We start from the raw sequence: 22,500 nt of genomic DNA, 5'->3' as shown, positions 1-22,500 counted from the left end.
TGTAGTTTGTGGTGTGGTTCTGTAGTTTGTGGTGTGGTTCTGTAGTTTGTCGTGTGGTTCTGTAGTTTGTGGTGCGGTTCTGTAGTTTGTGGTGCGGTTCTGTAGTTTGTGGTGCGGTTCTGTAGTTTGTGGTGCGGTTCTGTAGTTTGTGGTGTGGTTCTGTAGTTTGTATCGTGTGGTTCTGTAGTTTATCGTGTGGTTCTGTAGTTTGTCGTGTGGTTCTGTAGTTTGTGGTGTGGTTCTGTAGTTTATCGTGTGGTTCTGTAGTTTGTGGTGTGGTTCTGTAGTTTATCGTGTGGTTCTGTAGTTTGTGGTGTGGTTCTGTAGTTTGTGGTGTGGTTCTGTAGTTTGTGGTGTGGTTCTGTAGTTTGTGTCGTGTGGTTCTGTAGTTTGTCGTGTGGTTCTGTAGTTTGTGGTGTGGTTCTGTAGTTTGTGGTTCTCTTCTGGCTCCTGCTGAACATTTCTTCTTCTTTTTTTGTGTTGATGTTTTGTTTTTTGTTTTTTTTGTTTTGTTCCAGAACCAAACTCGACTCTGAGGCCAAGAGATGGAGGTGAGAGAGAAACCACCAAAACTCTCCACAACTAAATTAAACTAAATGAATGTAATCTGACATTTGTCCCTTTCTTCACTTCCTCTTCCTCCTCTTCCTGTAACTCTCTCTCTCTCTCTCTCTCTCTCTCTCTCTCTCTCTCTCCTTCTCCTTTTTCTCCTCTCCTCCTTCTTCTCTTTCTCACCCTCCCCTTTGTTCTCCTCTTCCTCTCCTTTTTTCTCTTCCTCTCTCTTCTCCTCCTCTCTTCCCCTCCTCCTCTCCCTCTTTCTTCTCCTCCTTCTTCTCTTCCTCCTCCTCTTTCCCTCTCTCTCCTCTTCCCCTTCTTCCCTCTCCTCCTTCTCTTCCTCCTCCTCCTATCTCTCCTTGTCCTCCTTTTTCTCTTTTTCCTCCTCTCTCTCTTTTGTCTTCTGCCCCCTCCTCACTCTGTCTCTCTCTCCTTCTTTCTTCTCCTCACCTCTCTCTCCTCCTCCCCTACTTTCTCTTCCTCCTTCTCGTTGTCCTCTTTCTCTCCCTCTTTCCCTCTCTCTCTCTCCTTCTCTTTCTTTCTCTCCTTCATCGTCAGACTCTTCGCAGACGTTCTGAACGACGTGGCGATGTTCATGGAGATCCTGGCTCCGTTTTTCCCGTCGTTCCTCGCCATCGTTTGCACGGCCGGAGTCTTCAAGGTGAAAACACAAAACACGAGTCCGACTCAGAGACAAAGAAGAAGAAGAACAGACGGAGAAGAAGAACAACAACACAACTCGTTTATTCTTTATCGTTTTTTTTTCCCAGCCTCTTGTCGGACATAGACAGTCAGACATAGACAGTCGGACACGAGACAGTCGTACACGAGACAGTCGGACATAGACAGTCGGACATAGACAGTCGGACATAGACAGTCGGACAGTCAGACAGTCGGACATAGACAGTCGGACATAGACATCGGACACGAGACAGTCGGACAGACAGACAGTCGTACACGACAGTCGACAGTCGGACACAGACAGTCGGACATGACAGTCGGACACAGACAGTCGGACATAGACAGTCGAGACAGTCGGACATAGACAGTCGGACACGAGACAGTCGGACATAGACAGTCGGACATAGACAGTCGGACGAGACAGGAGTCGGACACGACGTGACAGTCGTACACGAGACAGTCGGACATAGACAGTCGGACACGAGACAGTCGGACATAGACAGTCAGACATAGACAGTCGGACACGAGACAGTCGGAGACAGAGACAGTCGTACACGAGACAGTCGGACACAGACAGTCGGACATAGACAGTCGGACATGGACAGTCGGACACGAGACAGTCGGACATAGACAGTCGAGACAGTCGGACATAGACAGTCGGACACGAGACAGTCGGACACGAGACAGTCGTCGGACAGTCGGACACAGACAGTCGGACATAGACAGTCGTACACGAGACAGTCGGACACAGACAGTCGGACATAGACAGTCGGACATAGACAGTCGTACACGAGACAGTCGTACATAGACAGTCGGACATAGACAGTCGGACACAGACAGTCGGACACAGACAGTCGGACACGAGACACAGTCGGACACGAGACAGTCGGACACGAGACAGTCGGACACGAGACAGTCGGACACGAGACAGTCGGACATAGACAGTCGGACACGAGACAGTCGTACACGAGACAGTCGGACACAGACAGTCGGACATAGACAGTCGTACACGAGACAGTCGGACACAGACAGTCGGACATAGACAGTCGGACATAGACAGTCGTACACGAGACAGTCGGACATAGACAGTCGGACATAGACAGTCGGACACAGACAGTCGGACACAGACAGTCGGACACGAGACAGTCGGACACGAGACAGTCGAGACACAGTCGGACACGAGACAGTCGGACACGAGACAGTCGGACACGAGACAGTCGGACACGAGACAGTCGTACACGAGACAGTCAGACATAGACAGTCGGACACGAGACAGTCGTACACGAGACAGTCGGACATAGACAGTCGGACACGAGACAGTCGGACACGAGACAGTCGGACATAGACAGTCGGACACGGACAGTCGGACAGACAGTCGACAGACATCGACAGACAGTAGACAGACACAGACAGTCGGACACGAGACAGTCGGACACGAGACAGTCGGACACGAGACAGTCGGACAGTCGAGACAGTCGGACATAGACAGTCGGACACGAGACAGTCGGACACAGACAGTCAGACATAGACAGTCGACACGAGACAGTCGGACACGAGACAGTCGGACACGAGACAGTCGACACGAGACAGTCAGACATAGACAGTCGGACACGAGACAGTCGTACACGAGACAGTCGGACATAGACAGTCGGAACACGAGACAGTCGGACACGAGACAGTCGGACATAGACAGTCGGACACGAGACAGTCGGACACGGACAGTCGGACATAGACAGTCAGACACAGACAGTCGGACACGAGACAGTCGGACACGAGACAGTCGGACACGAGACAGTCGGACACGAGACAGTCACGAGACAGTCGGACACGAGACAGTCGACACGAGACAGTCGGACAGTCGACATAGACAGTCGGACACGAGACAGTCGGACATAGACAGTCGAGACAGTCAGACATAGACAGTCGGACACGAGACAGTCGGACATAGACAGTCGACACGAGACAGTCGAGACAGTCGGACACGAGACAGTCGGAGACAGTCGGACGACACATAGACAGTCGACACGAGACAGTCGGACATAGACAGTCGGACACGAGACAGTCGGACATAGACAGTCGACATAGACAGTCGGACACGAGACAGTCGGACAGTCGGACACGAGACAGTCGGACACGAGACAGTCGGACACGAGACAGTCGGACACGAGACAGTCGGACACGAGACAGTCGGACACGAGACTCAGGTCCTGTGTTGTTTCTCTGCGTCTCCGTCGTTTTAATTCGTCGCGTTTCGTCTTCGTCTCGTTTCAGTCGATCGTCGGCGTCGCCGGAGGAGCGACTCGCGCCGCCCTGACCGTCCACCAGGCCCGACGAGACAACATGGCCGACATCTCTGCCAAAGACGGGAGCCAGGTACAGTCCTGGTCTAGACCTGGTTTAGACCTGGTTTAGACCTGGTTTAGTCCTGGTTTAGTCCTGGTTTAGTCCTGGTTTAGTCCTGGTACAGTCCTGGTCTAGACCTGGTTTAGTCCTGGTTTAGTCCTGGTTTAGTCCTGGTTCCAGTCCTGGTTTCAGTCCTGGTTCAGTCCTGGTTTAGACCTGGTTCAGTCCTGGTTTAGTCCTGGTTTAGTCCTGGTCTGGTCCTGGTTTAGTCCTGGTTTACCTGGTTTAGTCCTGGTTTTAGTCCTGGTTTAGTCCTGGTTCTGGTTTAGTCCTGGTTTAGTCCTGGTTCAGTCCTGGTTCAGTCAGTCCTGGTTTACCTGGAGTCCTGGTTTAGTCCTGTTTAGTCTGGTTTAGTCCTGGTTTAGTCCTGGTTTACCTGGTTTAGACCTGGTTTAGACCTGGTTTAGTTTAGTCCTGGTTTAGTCCTGGTTCAGTCCTGGTTCAGTCCTGGTCAGTCCTGGTTTAGTCCTGGTTTAGTCCTGGTTTAGACCTGGTTCTGGTTTAGTCCTGGTTTAGTCCTGGTTTAGTCCTGGTCTGTTCAGTCCTGGTTTAGTCCTGGTTTAGTCCTGGGTTTAGAGTCCTGGTTTTTAGAGTCCTGGTTTAGTCCTGTTCAGTCCTGGTTTAGTCCTGGTTTAGTCCTGGTTCAGTCCTGGTTCAGTCCTGGTTTTTCAGTCCTGGTTTAGTCCTGGTTAGTCCTGTTTAGTCCTGGTTTAGTCCTGGTTTAGTCCTGGTTTCCTGGTTTAGTCCTGGTTTAGTCCTGGTTAGTCCTAAGTCCTGGTTCAGTCCTGGTTTAGTCCTGGTTTAGTCCTGGTTTAGTCCTGGTTTAGTCCTGGTTCAGTCCTGGTTTAGTCCTGGTCCTGGTTTAGTCCTGGTTCAGTCCTGGTGGTTCAGTCCTGGTTAGTCCTGGTCCTGGTTAGTCCTGGTTTAGTCCTGGTTTTCAGTCCTGGTTTAGTCCTGGTTTCAGTCCTGGTTCAGTCCTGGTTTAGTCCTGGTTTAGTCCTGGTTCAGTCCTGTTTAGTCCTGGTTTCAGTCCTGGTTCAGTCCTGGTTTAGTCCTGGTTTAGTCCTGGTTTAGTCCTGGTTAGTCCTGGTTAGTCCTGGTTCAGTCCTGGTTTAGTCCTGGGTCCTGGTTTAGTCCTGGTTTCCTGGTTTAGTCCTGGTTCAGTCCTGGTTTAGTCCTGGTTCAGTCCTGGTTTAGTCCTGGTTTCAGTCCTGGTTTAGTCTGGTTTAGTCCTGGTTTAGTCCAGTCCTGGTTTCAGTCCTGGTCCTTTAGTCCTGGTGTTTCAGTCCTGGGTGGTTAGTCCTGGTTTAGTCCAGTCCTGGTTTCAGTCCTGGTTTAGTCCTGGTCCTTTAGTCCTGGTTTAGTCCTGGTTTAGTCCTGGTTTAGTTTCCTGGTTCAGTCCTGGTTTAGTAGACCTGGTTAGTCCTGGTTCAGTCCTTTCAGTCCTGGTTCAGTCCTGGTTCAGTCCTGGTTCAGTCCTGGTTCAGTCCTGGTTCAGTCCTGGTTCAGTCCTGGTTCAGTCCTGGTGGTTTCTGGTTTAGTCCTGGTTTAGTCCTGGTTTAGTCCTGGTTTAGTCCTGGTTTAGTCCTGGTTTAGTCCTGGTTTAGTCCTGGTTCAGTCCTGGTTTAGTCCTGGTTTAGTCCTGGTTTAGTCCTGGTTTAGTCCTGGTTTAGTCCTGGTTTAGTCCTGGTTTAGTCCTGGTTTCAGTCCTGGTTTTAGTCCTGGTTTTAGTCCTGGTTTAGTCCTGGTTTGTTTAGTTTAGTCCTGGTTTAGTCCTGGTTTTAGTCCTGGTTTAGTCCTGGTTTCCTGGTTTAGACCTGGTTTAGTCCTTTAGTCCTGGTTTAGTCCTGGTTTAGTCCTGGTTTAGTCCTGGTTTTAGTTTAGTCCTGGTTTAGTCCTGGTTCAGTCCTGGTTCAGTCCTGGTTCAGTCCTGGTTTAGACCTGGTTTAGTCCTGTTTAGTTTCAGTCCTGGTTCAGTCCTGGTTTTCAGTCCTGGTTCAGTCCTGGTTTAGTCCTGGTTTAGTCCTGGTTCCTGGTTTAGTCCTGGTTCAGACCTGGTTCAGTTCCTGGTTTTTGTTTTTCAGGAGACCTTGGTGAACTTGGCTGGGCTCCTGGTCAGTTTGCTCCTCATTCCTCTCGTCACAGAAAACGCTCCGTGAGTTTTCCCTTAAAGCTGCACTCTGTCACTTTTTTGCTGTTCGTTTCCATGGAGACGTCGCTGCTCCGTCCGGAACGTTCCGCTCGACTTTACATTGATGAAGTCGCAGGTGGTTTTGTCGCAGGTGAAAAACACCTGGAGAAACAGACGTGGTTTTGTCCTGTTTCCTCGTCACAGAGTTGGACCTTTGTGTTTGTTTCATTCACACGTGTTTGACTCACTCTCTGTTCAGAACACGTGACGCACCTTGTGATGTCATAAAGTGGTCGTTTTCAAGTCCTGGTTAGACCTGGTTCAGTCCTGCTTTAGTCCACATTTGTTCCCAATTCAAGTCCTGGTTCAAGTCCTGGTTCAAGTCCCGGTTTAGTTCCGGTTTACTTCAGTTCTAGTCCCGGTTTAGTTCCAGTTCTAGTTCCGGTTGAAGCTCTGGTTCTAGTCCAGGTTCTCGTCCAGGTTCAGCAGCAGAGTTCAGTATAAAGTCCATCCCAGGACTAAAATGTTCCAGGTGATTCTAGTGCAGGTGTGTGGAGTTTAAAAACACGGTGGAGCACATGCTGTGTGCCCACCTGATGACATCACAGTGTGTTACGTCGTGTGTCCTCAGGTTGACGCTCTTCCTCTTCGCGCTCTTCACCTTCCTCCATCTCGTGTCCAACTTCAAAGCCGTCCGCGCCGTCGTCATGGAAACGTTCAACGAAGCTCGACTCGACCTCGTCTGGAGAAACTTCGTCCAAAACGGCCAAATCCTGACGCCGCGACGCGCCAACGAGAGAGAACCCGTCTGCAACTGTGAGGCTGGTCTAGACCAGGTTCAGACCTGGTTTAGACCTGGTTTAGACCTGGTTTAGTCCTGGTTCAGTCCTGGTTTAGACCTTGTTTAGACCTGGTTTAGTCCTGGTTTAGACCTGGTCTAGACCTGGTTTAGACCTGGTTTAGTCCTGGTTTAGTCCTGGTTTAGAAATTGTTTAGACCTGGTTTAGTCCTGGTTTAGTCCTGGTTTAGACCTGGTCTAGACCTGGTCTAGACCTGGTCTAGTCCTTGTTTAGACCTGGTCTAGACCTGGTTTAGACCTGGTTTAGTCCTGGTTTAGACCTGGTTTAGACCTGGTTTAGTCCTGGTTTAGTCCTGGTTTAGTCCTGGTTTAGTCCTGGTTTAGACCTGGTTTAGTCCTGGTTTAGTCCTGGTTTAGACCTGGTTTAGACCTGGTTAGTCCTGGTTTAGTCCTGGTTTAGTTCTGGTTTAGTCCTGGTTTAGACCTGGTTAGTCCTGGTTTAGTCCTGGTTTAGTCCTGGTTTAGTCCTGGTTTAGTCCTGGTTTAGTCCTGGTTTTAGACCTGGTTTAGTCCTGGTTTAGTCCTGGTTTAGACCTGGTTTAGTCCTGGTTTAGTCCTGGTTTAGTCCTGGTTTAGACCTGGTTTAGTCCTGGTTTAGTCCTGGTTTAGACCTGGTTTAGACCTGGTTTAGTCCTGGTTTAGTCCTGGTTTAGTTCTGGTTTAGTCCTGGTTTTAGACCTGCCTGGTTTAGTCCTGGTTTAGTCCTGGTCCTGGTTTAGTCCTGGTTTAGTCCTGGTTTAGTCCTGGTTTAGTCCTGGTTTAGTCCTGGTTTAGACCTGGTTTAGTCCTGGTTTAGTCCTGGTTTAGTCCTGGTTTAGTCCTGGTTTAGACCTGGTTTCAGTCCTTGGTTTAGTCCTGGTTTAGTCCTGGTTTAGTCCTGGTTTAGTCCTGGTTTAGTCCTGGTTTGTCCTGGTTTAGTCCTGGTTTAGTCCTGGTTTAGACCTGGTTTAGTCCTGGTTTAGTCCTGGTTTAGTCCTGGTTTAGTCCTGGTTTAGACCTGGTTCAGTCTTGGTTTAGTCCTGGTTTAGTCCTGGTTTAGTCCTGGTTTAGACCTGGTTTAGACCTGGTTCAGTCTTGGTTTAGTCCTGGTTTAGACCTGGTTTAGTCCTGGTTCTGGTTCAGTCCTGGTTTAGTCCTGGTTTAGTCCTGGTTTAGACCTGGTTCAGTCTTGGTTTAGTCCTGGTTTAGTCCTGGTTTAGTCCTGGTTTAGACCTGGTTCAGTCTTGGTTTAGTCCTGGTTTAGACCTGGTTTAGTCCTGGTTTAGTCCTGGTTTAGTCCTGGTTGTGTCCTGGTTTAGTCCTGGTTTAGTCCTGGTTTAGTCCTGGTTTAGTCCTGGTTTAGTCCTGGTTTAGTCCTGGTTTAGTCCTGGTTTAGTCCTGGTTTAGTCCTGGTTTAGTCCTGGTTTAGACCTGGTTTAGACCTGGTTCAGTCTTGGTTTAGACCTGGTTTAGTCCTGGTTTAGTCCTGGTCTAGTCCTGGTTTCAGTCCTGGTTTAGTCCTGGTTTAGTCCTGGTTTAGACCTGGTTCAGTCTTGGTTTAGTCCTGGTCTAGTCCTGGTTCAGTCCTGGTCTAGTCCTGGTTCAGTCCTGGTTTAGTCCTGGTTTAGACCTGGTTTAGTCCTGGTTCTGGTTCAGTCCTGGTTTAGACCTGGTTCAGTCCTGGTTTAGTCCTGGTTTAGTCCTGGTTTAGTCCTGGTTTAGACCTGGTTCAGTCCTGGTTTAGTCCTGGTTTAGTCCTGGTTTAGTCCTGGTTTTAGTCTGGTTTAGTTTAGTCCTGGTTTAGTCCTGGTTTTAGTCCTGGTTTAGTCCTGGTTCCTGTTTAGTCCTGGTTAGTCCTGGTTTGGTTTAGTCCTGGTTTAGTCCTGGTTTAGTCCTGGTTTAGTCCTGGTTCAGTCTTGGTTTAGTCCTGGTTTAGTCCTGGTTTAGTCCTGGTTCAGTCCTGGTTTAGTCCTGGTTTAGTCCTGGTTTAGTCCTGGTTTAGTCCTGGTTTCAGTCCTGGTTTCCTGGTTTAGTCCTGGTTTAGTCCTGGTTTAGACCTGGTTCAGTCCTTGGTTTAGTCCTGGTTTAGTCCTGGTTTAGTCCTGGTTTTCCTGGTTCAGTCCTGGTTTAGTTTAGTCCTGGTTTAGTCCTGGTTTAGTCCTGGTTTAGTCCTGGTTTAGTCCTGGTTTAGTCCTGGTTTTCCTGGTTCAGTCCTAGTCCTGGTTAGTCCTGGTTTAGTCCTGGTTTAGTCCTGGTTTAGTCCTGGTTCTAGTCCTGGTTTAGTTTAGTCCTGGGTTTAGTCCTGGTTAGTCCTTTCAGTCCTGGTTTAGTCCTGGTTTAGTCCTGGTTCCTGGTTTAGTCCTGGTTTAGTCCTGGTTTCTTAGTCCTGGTTTAGTCCTGGTTCAGTCCTGGTTTAGTCCTGGTTAGACCTGGTTAGTCCTGGTTCTGGTTTCAGTCCTGGTTTAGTCCTGGTTTAGGTCCTGGTTCAGTCCTGGTTTAGTCCTGGTTTCCTGGTTTAGTCCTGGTTTAGTCCTGGTTTAGTCCTGGTTTAGTCCTGGTTTAGTCCTGGTTTAGTCCTGGTTCAGTCCTGGTCTAGTCCTGGTTTAGTCCTGGTTCAGTGTAATAGTTGTGTGTTTCAGGGTTCGTTGGTTCTGTTCCGGTTCTGTTGGGAGTTCGGCTGCAGGATCTCGTCCACAGGTTCGTTTATTCACAGTTTTTCAGATTTGTGATTTTCAGATCTTTTCAGTTGTGACACTTTTTTTCTCTAAAAACAAAATGTTTGTTTGTTCTTGTTTCAGTCCAGAGGAGTTTGAGCGAGTGACCAGACGGGGGCAGGAGAGACGCTTCCTCATCGGGGTCAGAAACGGTGAGTCTGGAGCAGGAACCTCACAAGAACCGAAAACTAAAAACACATTCAGGTTCTTTCAGGACAAAAGTTCCACTGGATCCAGAAACTCTTGTTGGTTTTTGTTTGTTTTTGTTTGTTTTTGTTTGTTTCTGTTGTGTTTTTGTTTGTTTCTGTTTGTTTTTGTTTGTTTTTGTTTGTTTTTGTTTGTTTTTGTTTGTTTTTGTTTGTTTCTGTTGGTTTTTCGTTGTTTTTCGTCAGTTTCTGTTGGTATAAAAGCTTCAGTCACTCTCACATCTGCACTAAATTAAAAGGACCGAGATTCAAAAAAGCCATGGTTTTGGTCGCTCGACTCTGCACCAAACATCAAACTCTGGTCGCTCTGCTGACGCCAACTCAGGTCCAACCCAGAGACAGAAGGTCCAAACCAACTGCTCCAGATGCATCATGGGAGGGGAGACTCATGATGTCTTTTCTTGTTTGTGGTGAGTGAAGAAGACGAGGGACGAAGCTCGACCCGCGACCAAACGAGCTCCAAGTCACCGAGGAGCCACCAGAGCCACCAGAGGAACCAGAGCCACCAGAGGAACCAGAGGAACCAGAGGAACCAGAGGAACCAGAGCCACCAGAACCAGAGCACCAGAGGAACCAGAGGAACCAGAGGAACCAGAGGAACCAGAGGAACCAGAGGAACCAGAGACCAGAGAGAACCCAGAGCCACCAGAGCCACCAGAGACCAGAACCAGAGCCACCAGAGGAACCAGAGCCACCAGAGCCACCAGAGAGCCACCAGAGGAACCAGAGACCAGAACCAGAGGAACCAGAGGAACCAGAGCCACCAGAGGAACCAGAGGAACCAGAGGAACCAGAGGAACCAGAGGAACCAGAGCCACCAGAGACCAGAGGAACCAGAGCCACCAGAGGAACCAGAGGAACCAGAGGAACCAGAGGAACCAGAGGAACCAGAGCCACCAGAGGAACCAGAGAACCAGAGCCACCAGAGCCACCAGAGGAACCAGAGCCAGAGGATCCAGAGGAACCAGAGCCACCAGAGCACCAGAGCCACCAGAGAGGAGCCACCAGAGCCACCAGAGAACCAGAACCAGAACCAGAGAACCAGAGGAACCAGAGCCACCAGAGGAACCAGAGGAACCAGAGGAACCAGAGGAACCAGAGAACCAGAGCACCAGAGGAACCAGAGGAACCAGAGGAACCAGAGGAACCAGAGCCACCAGAGGAACCAGAGGAACCAGAGGAACCAGAGGAACCAGAGGAACCAGAGCCACCAGAGGAACCAGAGGAACCAGAACTGATTTAATGAGGCTCTGTCAGTTTCACCAGGTCCACCTGCTGCTTGTAGGGAGCAGGATTCCCATGGTCATGGAAATCCTGGAAAAGTCATGGAAATTGAAAATGTGTTGTGTTCAGTTTTCATGAGTCTGTAAAAACACTGACAGGATTGAGAAAGTTCAGAAACTATAATCCCAAACTTAAGGTGAGTGAAAGAGTTAATGTTTCAATGTTTCAGATTTAGACCTAAAAGTCTGGTCAGTTCTTCACATGTAGGTGCTGTAAAGTCATGGAAAATTCACTTTGGTTCATGATAAAGTCATGGAAAAGTTTGGAGATGTTGTCAGTGAGAAAGAGCAAGTGTAGGAGACAGTTTCACCTTTTATTTGTTACTTGCCTGTTGCTTTGTCCTTCCTCCACTGTGTGGCAGTGTGGTGCCCTCTTCAACATGTTTAAGGGTCCAGAAGGCGGCGACAGGTGCTGCTGACAGGTGCTGCTGACAGGTGCTGCTGACAGGTGCTGCTGACAGGTGCTGCTGACAGGTGCTGCTGACAGGGGCAAAGTGTTTTTGACCTGATTGTTTGTGTTGTGGAACATGTGAGACGATAAACACAAGTCTGAGTTCAGATGCTCCTGAAGTGACTCAGATCAGATGTTTTGTCTCTATGTTTCTGTATCTGATCTTTTCATGTCTGAACCACACAGATGTGATGTTTTCACATGTGACCAGGACACTTGGATCTGTGCTCCTGAAACTGATCCATATCTGATCTTTAACATGTGACTTGAGTGTGAACAGTCAGGTCACATTCATCCACCTACACGTCATCAACAAGACACAAACGTCACTATTCTGCACTGAAGTAGAGAAAACTGTTCATGATCCATGTGACTGAAGTGAAGCACATCTCCACTCACCACAAAACACCACCACCAAAAACCTGCTCCTTCTCCTTCTCAATCTCCTCCTTAAAACAAGTCAGTTGTTCATGTTGTGGCTCCGGTACGAGAGGAACTTTAAAATCTCCAGGTGTAAACACAGACGCTGCGGTTGACGTCGTCGTGTCTCCAGTGTCACATGTGGGACACTTTTGGACCGTTTAATGTTCACACTGGAGTCACACACAAGTCACATTTAACTGGAAATGTGAACGAGCTCGAAAAAACATCAGATTAAACCTGCAGATTGAACAGAGACTCAGACTCAGACTGTGGATTTACACAAGTGCAACTTTAACTTTAACTTTAACTTTAACTTTAACTTTAACTTTAACTTTAACTTTAACTTTAACTTTAACTCACTGGAGGGTGAAAAGTGACACAGAGTCACTGGTTTAAATCAAAACAGGTTGTGTGTTTATACAAAAACACATGTGTGTTTTTCAGAACAACAATTGTGTTTATGACATGTTGTGTGTGTGTTTTTCGTTGTTGTGTGTTTATGACATGTGTTGTGTGTGTTTATGATGTGTGTGTGTTTTTCAGGTTGTGTGTTTATGATGTTTGTGTGTTTTTCAGGTTGTGTGTGTTTTCAGGTTGTGTGTTTATTGTGTGTGTTTTCATGTGTTTTTCATGTTTATGTGTGTGTTTTTCAGGTTGTGTGTGTTTATGATGTGTGTGTGTTTTTCAGGTTGTGTGTGTTTCATGTGTGTTTATGATGTTTGTGTGTGTTTTTCAGGTTGTGTGTGTTTATGATGTGTGTGTGTTTTTCAGGTTGTGTGTTTATGATGTGTGTGTGTTTTTCAGGTTGTGTGTGTTTATGATGTGTGTGTGTTTTTCAGGTTGTGTGTTTATGATGTGTGTGTGTTTTTCAGGTTGTGTGTGTTTATGATGTGTGTGTGTTTTTCATGATGTTTGTGTGTTTTTCATGTGATGTTATGTGTGTGTTTTTCAGGTTTGTGTGTTTTGTGTGTGTGTGATTGTGTGTGTGTTTTTCATGTGTTTTTGTTGTGTGTGTTTGTGTGTGTTTTTCATGTTGTTGTGTGTGTGTGTTTTTCATTGTGTGTGTTTTGTTGTGTGTTTATGATGTGTGTGTGTTTTTCAGGTTGTGTGTTTATGATGTGTGTGTGTTTTTCAGGTTTGTGTGTTTATGATGTTGTGTGTTTTTCAGGTTGTGTGTTTTTATGATGTGTGTGTGTTTTTCAGGTTGTGTGTGTTTATGATGTGTGTGTGTTTTTCAGGTTGTGTGTTTATGATGTGTGTGTTTTTCAGGTTGTGTGTGTTTTATGTGTGTGTGTTTATGATGTGTGTGTGTTTTTCAGGTTGTGTGTGTTTATGATGTGTGTGTGTTTTTCAGGTTGTGTGTGTTTATGATGTGTGTGTGTTTTTCAGGTTGTGTGTTTATGATGTGTGTTGTGTGTGTTTATGATGTGTGTTTTTCATTGTGTGATGTGTGTGTGTGTTTTTCGTGTTTTGTTGTGTGTGTTTATGTTTTTCAGGTTGTGTGTTTATGATGTTTGTGTGTGTTTTCAGGTTGTGTGTGTTTATGATGTGTGTGTGTTTTTCAGGTTGTGTGTGTTTATGATGTGTGTGTGTTTTTCAGGTTGTGTGTGTTTATGATGTGTGTGTGTTTTTCAGGTGTGTGTGTTTTTGTTGTGTGTGTGTGTGTTTACTTCAGGGAGCTTCAGTTAGAGACGAGTTTAAATCCATGTGTCAGGCCCTGAGTCTGAAGAACCTCATTCTGGTTTACTGGTTTAGTCCTGTGTCCTGGTTTAGTTGGTTTGAGTCCTGTTTGTTTGTGTAGTCCTGGTTTAGTCCTGGTTCAGTCCTGGTTTAGTGGTTATGGTTTAGTCCTGGTTTAGTCCTGGTTTGTCCTGGTTCAGTAGTCCTGGTTAGTCCTGGTTTAGTCCTGGTTTAGACCTGTTTAGTTGGTTTAGTTCTGGTTTACTGGTTTAGACCTGGTTTAGTCCTGGTTTAGACCTGGTTTAGACCTGGTTTTAGTTCTGGTTTAGACCTGGTTCAGTCTGGTTTAGTTCTGGTTTAGTTTAGACCTGGTTTAGTCCTGGTTTAGTCCTGGTTTAGTTCTGGTTTAGACCTGGTTTAGTTCTGGTTTAGTCCTGGTTTAGTCTGGCTGGTTTTTTCCTGGTTTAGTCCTGGTTAGTCCTGGAGTCCTGGTTTAGTCCTGGTTTCCTGAGTTTATCTGGTTTGTCCTGGTTTAGTTTTCCTGGTTAGTCCTGGTTAGTTCTGGTTCAGTCCTGGTTTAGTCCTGTTTCTGGTTTCCTGGTTTAGTCCTGGTTTAGTCCTGGTTCAGTCCTGGTTTAGTTTCAGTCCTGGTTTAGTCCTGGGTTTTAGTCCTGGTTCAGTCCTGGTTCAGTCCTGGTTTAGTCCTGGTTTAGTCCTGGTTTCAGTCTGGTTTAGCTGGTTCAGTCCTGGTTTAGTCCTGGTTTAGTCCTGGTTTAGTCTGGTTTAGTTCTGGTTCAGTCCTGGTTTTTTAGTCTGGTTTAGTCCTGGTTTAGAGTTTACCTGGTTTAGTCCCTGGTTTAGTTTAGTCCTGGTTTCCTGGTTTAGTCTGGTTTAGTCCTGGTTTAGTCCTGGTTTAGTCTGGTTTAGTCCTGGTTTAGTCCTGGTTTAGTCCTGGTTTTCCTGGTTTAGTCCTGGTTTAGTCCTGGTTTAGTCCTGGTTTAGTCCTGGTTTAGTTCTGGTTTAGTCCTGGTTTAGTCCTGATCTCGTCTCTTTTCTTCTTCAGGATTCTTGGATCTTTTGGACCAAAGTGAAAAACTTGTGGAGAAACATTTTGACTCTTTTATGAAATGTGAGTAAAACAAAAAGTCCGAACGTGTTTGTTTTGTTTGTTTTTTTACTTTGTTTTTCTTAATTCTTCAGATTTTTATTTTTAATGTTTTTTATTTTTTTCAGCTCTGGATGAGACCGAGTGGGACACGAGCAGAAACCAGTTGAACTGGGACGAGTGGAGGATCCAGATCAAATCCAAATCAAACTGAACCGGGGCCTTTGTCTGACCCGACCGACCGACGACCCGACCGACCCGATGGACCAGACTGACCCGACTGACCCGACTGACCCGACCGACCCGATGGACCGGACTGACCCGACCCGACCCGATGGACCGACCGACTGACGACCGACTGGACCCGACCGACTGGACCCGACCGACCCGATGGACCGGACTGACCCGACTGACCCGACCGACCCGACCGACCTGATGGACCGGACTGACCCGATGGACCGGACTGGCCCGACCGACCACGTTTGACCTTTGACCAAAGTTTCTAATTTTTTAAAAGTTAAATGAATTTTTGTTTGAGCCAGTTTTCCTTTGGGGTTTTTTTGGAATTTCATATTAAAAATAAAATAAAATGTAGAATCGTCACATTTTCTTTGTGTTTTGGTCATTTTCTGGACTAAACTAAGACTAAACCAGGACTAAACCAGGTCTAAACCAGGACTAAATCAGGTCTAAACCAGGACTAAACCAGGACTAAACCAGGACTAAACCAGGACTAAACCAGGTCTAAACCAGGACTAAACCAGGACTCTAAACCAGGACTACTAAACCAGGACTAAACCAGGACTAAACCAGGACTAAACCAGGACTAAACCAGGTCTAAACCAGGTCTCTAAACCAGGACTAAACCAGGACTAAACCAGGTCTAAACCAGGACTAAACCAGGACTAACCAGGACTAAACCAGGACTAAACCAGGACTAAACCAGGTCTAAACCAGGACTAAACCAGGACTAAACCAGGACTAAACCAGGTCTAAACCAGGTCTAAACCAGGACTAAACCAGGTCTAAACCAGGACTATCACAGTTTGTGTTTAATCTGATCCTGCCAACAGTAAACAGGAGCATAAATTATTATTTGTTTGGCCAAAATACAGAACCGTGTTTGTGAATGAACATTAAAAGAAATAAGCAACAACAGAAGTTCCTCAGGTCACGACTGACACGAGACTCCACAATGTTCGACTCTTTTACTGTTTTATTTACACCAAACCTCCAAACCCGAGCGTGTCCCAGTTTAGAATTTTGTAAAATCTGATCCCTTTATTTTATGGTCATTTTTAAGCAATGTTTTCTGTTTTTTGTTAAATAAACCACAATTTATGCTCCTGTTTTCTGTTGGCAGGGATCAGATTAAACACAAACTGTGATAGTCCTGGTTTAGACCTGGTTTAGACCTGGTTTAGTCCTGGTTTAGTCCTGGATTAATCCTGGTTTAGTTTTAGTTTAATCCTGGTTTAGTCTCAGTTTAGTCCTGGTTTAGTCCTGGTTTAATCCTGGTTTAGTTTTTGTTTAGTCCTGGTTTAGTCTTAGTTTAGTCCTGGTTTAGTCCTGGTTTAATCCTGGTTTAGATCAGATTGGTCAAAATAGCGACACTTGGGACATTTCTTGTGGTTTTGTATAATTTTACTGGGACAGGGGACACAGAGGGACATAAACTGGGTTTGTCTTGTGCTTTTTTCTTTGGTTTATGATTTTGTTGTTTCTTAAACTTTGACATTATTTTATTTTATTTTATTTATTATAATTGTAGTGTAATGGTCCAGGACTAACAGCAGGGGGCAGCAGAGAGCGGGAGAGTAACCGACTTCCTGTGTAATGCTAACGTAAATCTCACCGGGAAAAGTTAATTTATTCATGTTTTAACTAAATATTTACACCGCACTAAACATTTTATATGCTGTAAATTTACTCCGAATATTTAATTAGCTATATGCAGTGACTTAACTTAAAAATACAGCAAAAATTCCGAATAAATCAGCGGTTTATTGTGAAAGCTCGGACCGGATGCTAGCGTGTTTCTGTTGCTAAATGCTAACGCTGCTACTTCGACCTAAACTCTTCAATTATTGTGATTTTTGGGCTCGATTCTCGGGAATAAAAGTCTAAATGGGGAGATATAAATGCTGTGCGGATAACTGTGAAAGTTCCAGTGAGTCGGACATCAAATTCTTCAAGTAAGTGGCGAAAAAACGCGTAAAACGTAGTAAAAAAATGACACCAGAGACTCTTTACTGACGGAGACGCGAACGTCAACAACGGTTTAATCAACAAATTAGAGCAAATTGAGGCTCCAAAACTGCGCTCTAATTGTGTTTTTATACTTTTAAAACACATTTTATTTGCTTTAACTCGTCTTCTATTTTAGTGGATGCTGCTTGTCCTGTTTTATTTTATTTTAGTTTGAGGTTTAGCCCTTTTTAGTCAGAGTTTTGTCCTTTTTTTATTCCACATTTACATTGTCTTTTTCACGGGACACATATAAAATCTAATCATTTATGAGAATATAATTAAATTTTCAATGCAATTTTCATTTTTCTACAGAGAACCAAATGAAACTGTGCCTCCTGCTGGGTCAAAGAGCTTTATAGGAGTGTTTATTTAGCAACAATAAATAAGGAAATAAAACAGTGAAACAGTCTTTGGTCAATAACAGATGAACCAAGACTCAGATTTTTAAATATAAATGTGGCTTTTTATTGTTTTATCACTTGTTGCAGCGTAAAAAGGGAAAAATCAGGGTCTAAACTAGAAAAAAAACACATTACACCAGGACTAAAAATGTCCATTAAAATAGGTCTAAAATAAGAATTCACAAAACCAAGAATAAACCAGGTGAAAACCGAGACTATTCCAGGACTATTCCAGGACTATTCCAGGACTATTCCAGGACTATTCTAGGACTATTCCAGGACTATTCCAGGTTTAAAACAGGACTGAACTAGGACTAAACCAAACCACCAAACCAGGTCCAAACCAGGTCTAAACCAGGTCTAAACCAGGTCTAAACCAGGACTAAACCAGGACTAAACCAGGACTAAACCAGGACTAAACCAGGACTAAACCAGGTCTAAACCAGGTCTAAACCAGGACTAAACCAGGTCTAAACCAGGACTAAACCAGGACTAAACCAGGACTAAACCAGGTCTAAACCAGGTCTAAACCAGGTCTAAACCAGGACTAAACCAGGACTAAACCAGGTCTAAACCAGGTCTAAACCAGGTCTAAACCAGGTCTAAACCAGGTCTAAACCAGGTCTAAACCCGGTCTAAACCCGGTCTTTCTTGGCCCTCAGGTTTCCTCTGTATAACCCGAGGAAGCTGCGGCGCTGGTTGGGGAGTATGGGTCGTGAGGACTGGACTCCGTCGAGGTTTTCGGTTTTGTGCATCCTTCATTTTGAGGAGAAACATCTGGACCGAACGGGAAAGTGCATCACCCTGAGAGAGGACGCCGTGCCCACGGTGTTCAGCCCGCGCCCGCAGGGGCAGGGGCAGGAGCGGCAGGAGCGGCAGGAGCGGCAGGAGCGGCAGGAGCAGGGGCAGGAGCAAAGGTCTGAAAATAAGGTAACTGAGCTTTAAGAAAAAGAACAACTGTGATGAAACTTTTAACCGACTTTTTGTTTTCACAACGTTGTAATTTCCTCTAAAAAACCACAGATGTGTTTGTTTTGTTTTCAACATCACCGTGTTTGAATTTCTCGGTCTCGTCTTGGTCTTGAAGGAGCTTGAACTCGGACTTTTCAAACCAACTGTAAAATACAAAAGAAATGTTGTAAATGACAAACATGGTCTTGATTTGGTCTCGAGGGGCTGTGGTCTTAGTCTTGTCTCAGTCTCGACCCTCAGGTCTTGATCTTGTCCTGGTCTCTGGACTCTGTGGTCTTATCCTGGTCTTGTCCTGGTCTCTGGACTCTGTGGTCTTGTCCTGGTCTTGTCCTGGTCTCTGGACTCTGTGGTCTTGTCCTGGTCTTGTCCTGGTCTCTGGACTCTGGGTCTTGTCCTGTCTGGTCTTGTCCTGGTCTTCTCCTGGTCTTATCCTGGTCTTGTCCTGGTCTTGTCCTGGTCTTGGTCTTGATTCTCTTGACACAAAACTACATTAAGAGTCAAAACTCTTAAATTCTTGTTCTTTTTGTGCTTGGTTGTTGGAGATCGTTGGTGATCCACAGTCGGTCGTCAGTTTAAATGGGGAAATATAAACGAGTCCAACATCAAATTCTTCAAGTAAGTGACAAAAAACCACATGAAACGGAGTGAAAATGACACTGACTGGAGTGAACAGAACAAACATGTTTGTCTCCTGTAGGTTTTATTTCTCTCTTGTGTCATAAATGAGAAATATTCTGAGTATTTTCAGTGTTTATTTGCAGATGAGACGTTATGAAAAGTAAATCTGAGGTTTCTGTTTCTGATTAAAACGGACATTTACAGTTAAATAAATCTGAAATAATCAGCCGGCAGCTGGCAATAAGCCGGAAAGACCTGGCAGACCCAAGCGTGTAGTGAGGGTCTGTTGGGAACGTCTGGCGGAGCCTCTGTCAGAGGGACTCGCACCTCCGGGAGGACTTCTCCCGGATTCCGGGGGAGGCTGGAGATATGGAGTCCGAGTGGGCTTCATTCTCGGCCTCTATTGTCAATGCGGCTGCTCGGAGCTGTGGGCGTAAGGTCTGTGGTGCCTGTCGCGGCGGCAACCCCAGAACCCGGTGGTGGACACCGGAAGTAAGGGATGCTGTCAAGCTGAAGAAGGAGTCCTATCGGGCCTTGCTGGCTCGGGGGACTCCTGAAGCAGCTGACAGGTACCGGCGGGTCAAGCGTGCTGCAGCCCGTGTGGTCGCGGAGGCAAAAACTCGGAGCTGGGAGGAGTTCGGGGAGGCCATGGAGAAGGACTATCGGACGGCCTCAAAGAGATTCTGGCAAACCGTCCGGCGCCTCAGGAGGGGAAAGCAGTTCTTCACCAACACTGTTTACAGTGCGGGGGGAGAGCTGTTGACCTCGACTGGGGACGTTGTCCGGCGGTGGAAGGAAAACTTTGAGGATCTCCTCAATCCCACCGTCACGTCCTCCGAGGAGGAGGCCGAGGCTGGGGACTCGGAGGCGGACTCATCCATCACCCTGGCCGAAGTCACTGAGGTGGTTGGCAAGCTCCTTGGTGGCAAGGCTCCGGGGTTGGATGAGATCCGTCCTGAGTACCTTAAAGTCTCTGGATGTTGTGGGGCTGTCTTGGCTGACACGCCTCTTCAACATCGCGTGGCGGTCGGGGACAGTACCTCTGGACTGGCAAACCGGGGTGGTGGTCCCTCTGTATAAGAAGGGGGACCGGAGGGTGTGTTCCAACTATAGGGGGATCACACTCCTCAGCCTTCCCGGTAAGGTCTATGCCAGGGACTGGAGAGGAGAATCCGGCCGATAGTCGAACCTCGGATTCAGGAGGAGCAGTGTGGTTTTCGTCCTGGCCGTGGAACACTGGACCAGCTCTACACTCTCCATCGGGTGCTCGAGGTTCATGGGAGTTTGCCCAACCAGTCCACATGTGTTTTGTGGATCTGGAGAAGGCATTCGACCGTGTCCCTCGTGGTGTCCTGTGGGGGGTGCTCTGGGAGTATGGGGTCCGGGGCCCTTTGCTAAGGGCTGTCCGGTCCCTGTATGACCGGAGCAGGAGCTGTGTTCGCATTGCCGGCAGTAAGTCAGACCTGTTCCCGGTGCATGTTGGACTCCGCCAGGGCTGCCCTTTGTCACCGGTTCTGTTCATTGTATTTATGGACAGAATTTCTAGGCGCAGTCAGGGGCCGGAGGGGGTCCGGTTTGGGGACCACAGGATTTCATCTCTGCTGTTTGCGGACGATGTTGTCCTGTTGGCTTCATCGAACCAGGACCTGCAATGTGCACTGGGGCGGTTTGCAGCCGAGTGTGAAGCGGCTGGGATGAAGATCAGCTCTTCCAAGTCCGAGGCCATGGTTCTCGACCGGAAAAAGGTGGCTTGCCCTCTCCGGGTGGGTGGGGAGTCTTTGCCTCAAGTGGAGGAGTTCAAGTATCTCGGGGTCTTGTTCACGAGTGAGGGAAGGACGGAACGTGAGATTGACAGGCGGATCGGTGCAGCTTCGGCAGTGATGCGGTCGCTGTATCGGACCGTTGTGGTGAAGAGGGAGCTGAGTCGAAAGGCGAAGCTCTCGATTTACCGGTCAGTCTTCGTTCCTACTCTCACCTCTGGTCATGAGCTCTGGGTAGTGACCGAAAGGACGAGATCGCGGATACAAGCGCTCGAAATGAGTTTCCTCCGCAGGGTGGCTGGGCGCTCCCTTAGAGATAGAGTGAGGAGCTCAGTCACACGGGAGGAGCTCGGAGTAGAGCCGCTGCTCCTCCACGTCGAGAGGAGCCAGTTGAGGCTCGGGCATCTGTTCCGGATGCCTCCTGGGCGCCTCCCTCGGGAGGTGTTCCGGGCATGTCCCGCCGGGAGGAGGCCCCGGGGAAGACCCAGGACACGCTGGAGGGACTATGTCTCTCGGCTGGCCTGGGAACGCCTCGGGGTCCCCCCGGAGGAGCTGGAGGACGTGTCTGGGGTGAAGGAAGTCTGGGAGTCCCTGCTTAGGCTGCTCCCCCCGCGACCCGACCCCGGATAAGCGGACGAAAATGGATGGATGGATGAAATAATCAATTAAACTGAGTTTATTTAAAATATTGATCTTTTGTGTGTTTGTTTTTGCAGGTTTCACATGAAGCTTCTGTTTCTGCAGCAAAAAGTAAAAAGGGAAAAGTGAGTGAAACGTTTCACCAACTGTTTCTGTAACAATGAAACTGAAACATTAAACCTCTGTGTGTCTGTGTGTGTGTGTGTTCTGTGTGTGTGTGTGTGTGTGTGTGTGTGTGTGTTGTGTGTGTGTGTGTGTGTGTTGTGTGTCTGTGTGTGTGTGTGTGTGTGTGTGTGTGTGTGTGTGTCTGTGTGTGTGTGTGTGTGTCTGTGTGTGTGTGTGTGTGTGTGTTGTGTGTCTGTGTGTGTGTGTGTGTGTGTGTGTGTGTGTGTGTCTGTGTGTGTGTGTGTGTGTGTGTGTGTGTGTGGTGTGTGTGTGTGTGTGTGTGTGTCTGTGTGTGTGTGTGTGTGTGTGTGTGTGTGTGTGTGTGTGTTGTGTGTGTGTGTGTGTGTGTGTGTGTGTGTGTGTGTGTGTGTCTGTGTGTGTGTGTGTGGTGTGTGTGTGTGTGTGTGTTGTGTGTCTGTGTGTGTGTGTGTGTGTGTGTGTGTGTGTGTGTGTGTGTGTGTGTGTGTGTGTGTGTGTGTGTGTGTGTCTGTGTGTGTTGTGTGTGTGTGTGTGTGTTGTGTGTGTGTGTGTGTTGTGTGTGTGTGTGTGTGTGTGTGTGTGTTGTGTGTGTGTGTGTGTGTGTGTGTGTGTGTGTGTGTGTGTGTGTGTGTGTGTGTGTGTGTTGTGTGTGTGTGTGTGTGTGTGTGTGTGTGTGTGTGTGTGTGTGTGTGTGTGTGTGTGTGTGTGTGTGTCTGTGTGTGTGTGTGTGTGTGTGTGTGTGGTGGTGTGTGTCTGTGTCTGTGTGTGTGTGTGTGTGTGTGTCTGTGTGTGTGTGTGTTTGGTGTGTGTTGTGTGTGTTGTGTGTGGTGTGGTGTGTGTGTGTGTGTGTGTGTGTGTGTGTGTGTGTGTGTGTGTGTGTTGTGTGTGTGTGTGTCTCTGTGTGTGGTGTTTTGTGTGTGTGTGTGTGTGTGTGTGTGTCGTGTCTGTGTGTGTGTGTGTGTGTGTGTGTGTTCTGGTGTTGTGTGTGTGTGTGTGTGTGTGTGTGTGTGTGTGTGTTGTGTGTGTGTGTGTGTGTGTGTGTGTGTGTGTGTGTTGTGTGTGTGTGTTTGTGTGTGTGTGTGTGTGTGTGTGTGTGTGTGTGTGTGTGTGTGTGTGTGTGTGTGTGTGTGTGTGTGTGTGTGTGTGTGTGTGTGTGTTGTGTGTGTGTGTGTTGTGTGTGTGTGTTTGTGTGTGTGTGTGTGTGTGTTATGTGTGGTGTGTTGTGTGTTGTGTGTGTGTGTGTGTG

At 47.3% G+C, this 22,500-nt stretch overlaps 2 protein-coding genes across 9 annotated transcripts in view; both read left to right on the top strand.

The window, feature by feature from the left end:
• The window catches only part of rusf1 (RUS family member 1), a 20,405-nt gene extending 5,332 nt beyond the window's left edge, over positions 1 to 15,073 (top strand). The window contains exons 5-15 of one of the 8 annotated variants that reach the window (XM_055152495.1): positions 519 to 551; positions 1,114 to 1,216; positions 3,508 to 3,609; positions 5,724 to 5,794; positions 6,402 to 6,586; positions 9,248 to 9,305; positions 9,407 to 9,474; positions 14,429 to 14,494; positions 14,599 to 14,708; positions 14,752 to 14,759; positions 14,844 to 15,073. In XM_055152495.1, the coding sequence (XP_055008470.1) occupies positions 519 to 551; positions 1,114 to 1,216; positions 3,508 to 3,609; positions 5,724 to 5,794; positions 6,402 to 6,586; positions 9,248 to 9,305; positions 9,407 to 9,474; positions 14,429 to 14,494; positions 14,599 to 14,684 (772 nt within the window). In that variant the 3' untranslated portion in view covers positions 14,685 to 14,708; positions 14,752 to 14,759; positions 14,844 to 15,073. The other 7 variants (XM_055152494.1, XM_055152492.1, XM_055152496.1 and 4 more) reach the window with 7 other exon arrangements.
• A 1,218-nt stretch (positions 15,074 to 16,291) lies between these two features.
• LOC110159995 (THAP domain-containing protein 5-like) overlaps positions 16,292 to 22,500 on the top strand; it is a 7,859-nt gene continuing 1,650 nt past the window's right edge. Inside the window, exons 1-3 of the mRNA XM_055153139.1 lie at positions 16,292 to 16,665; positions 17,784 to 18,051; positions 21,188 to 21,235. Of these exons, the coding sequence (XP_055009114.1) occupies positions 16,598 to 16,665; positions 17,784 to 18,051; positions 21,188 to 21,235 (384 nt within the window). The 5' untranslated portion in view covers positions 16,292 to 16,597. The remainder of the gene's footprint in view (positions 16,666 to 17,783; positions 18,052 to 21,187; positions 21,236 to 22,500) is intronic.

This window comes from Boleophthalmus pectinirostris, unplaced genomic scaffold (genome assembly GCF_026225935.1).
Source record: "Boleophthalmus pectinirostris isolate CB_2022bp ecotype Guang Dong unplaced genomic scaffold, ASM2622593v1 HiC_scaffold_17, whole genome shotgun sequence".
Taxonomy (NCBI): Eukaryota; Metazoa; Chordata; class Actinopteri; order Gobiiformes; family Gobiidae; genus Boleophthalmus; species Boleophthalmus pectinirostris.
Note: the sequence above shows the minus strand (reverse complement) of the source record. Positions and strands in the feature narration are given on the sequence as shown.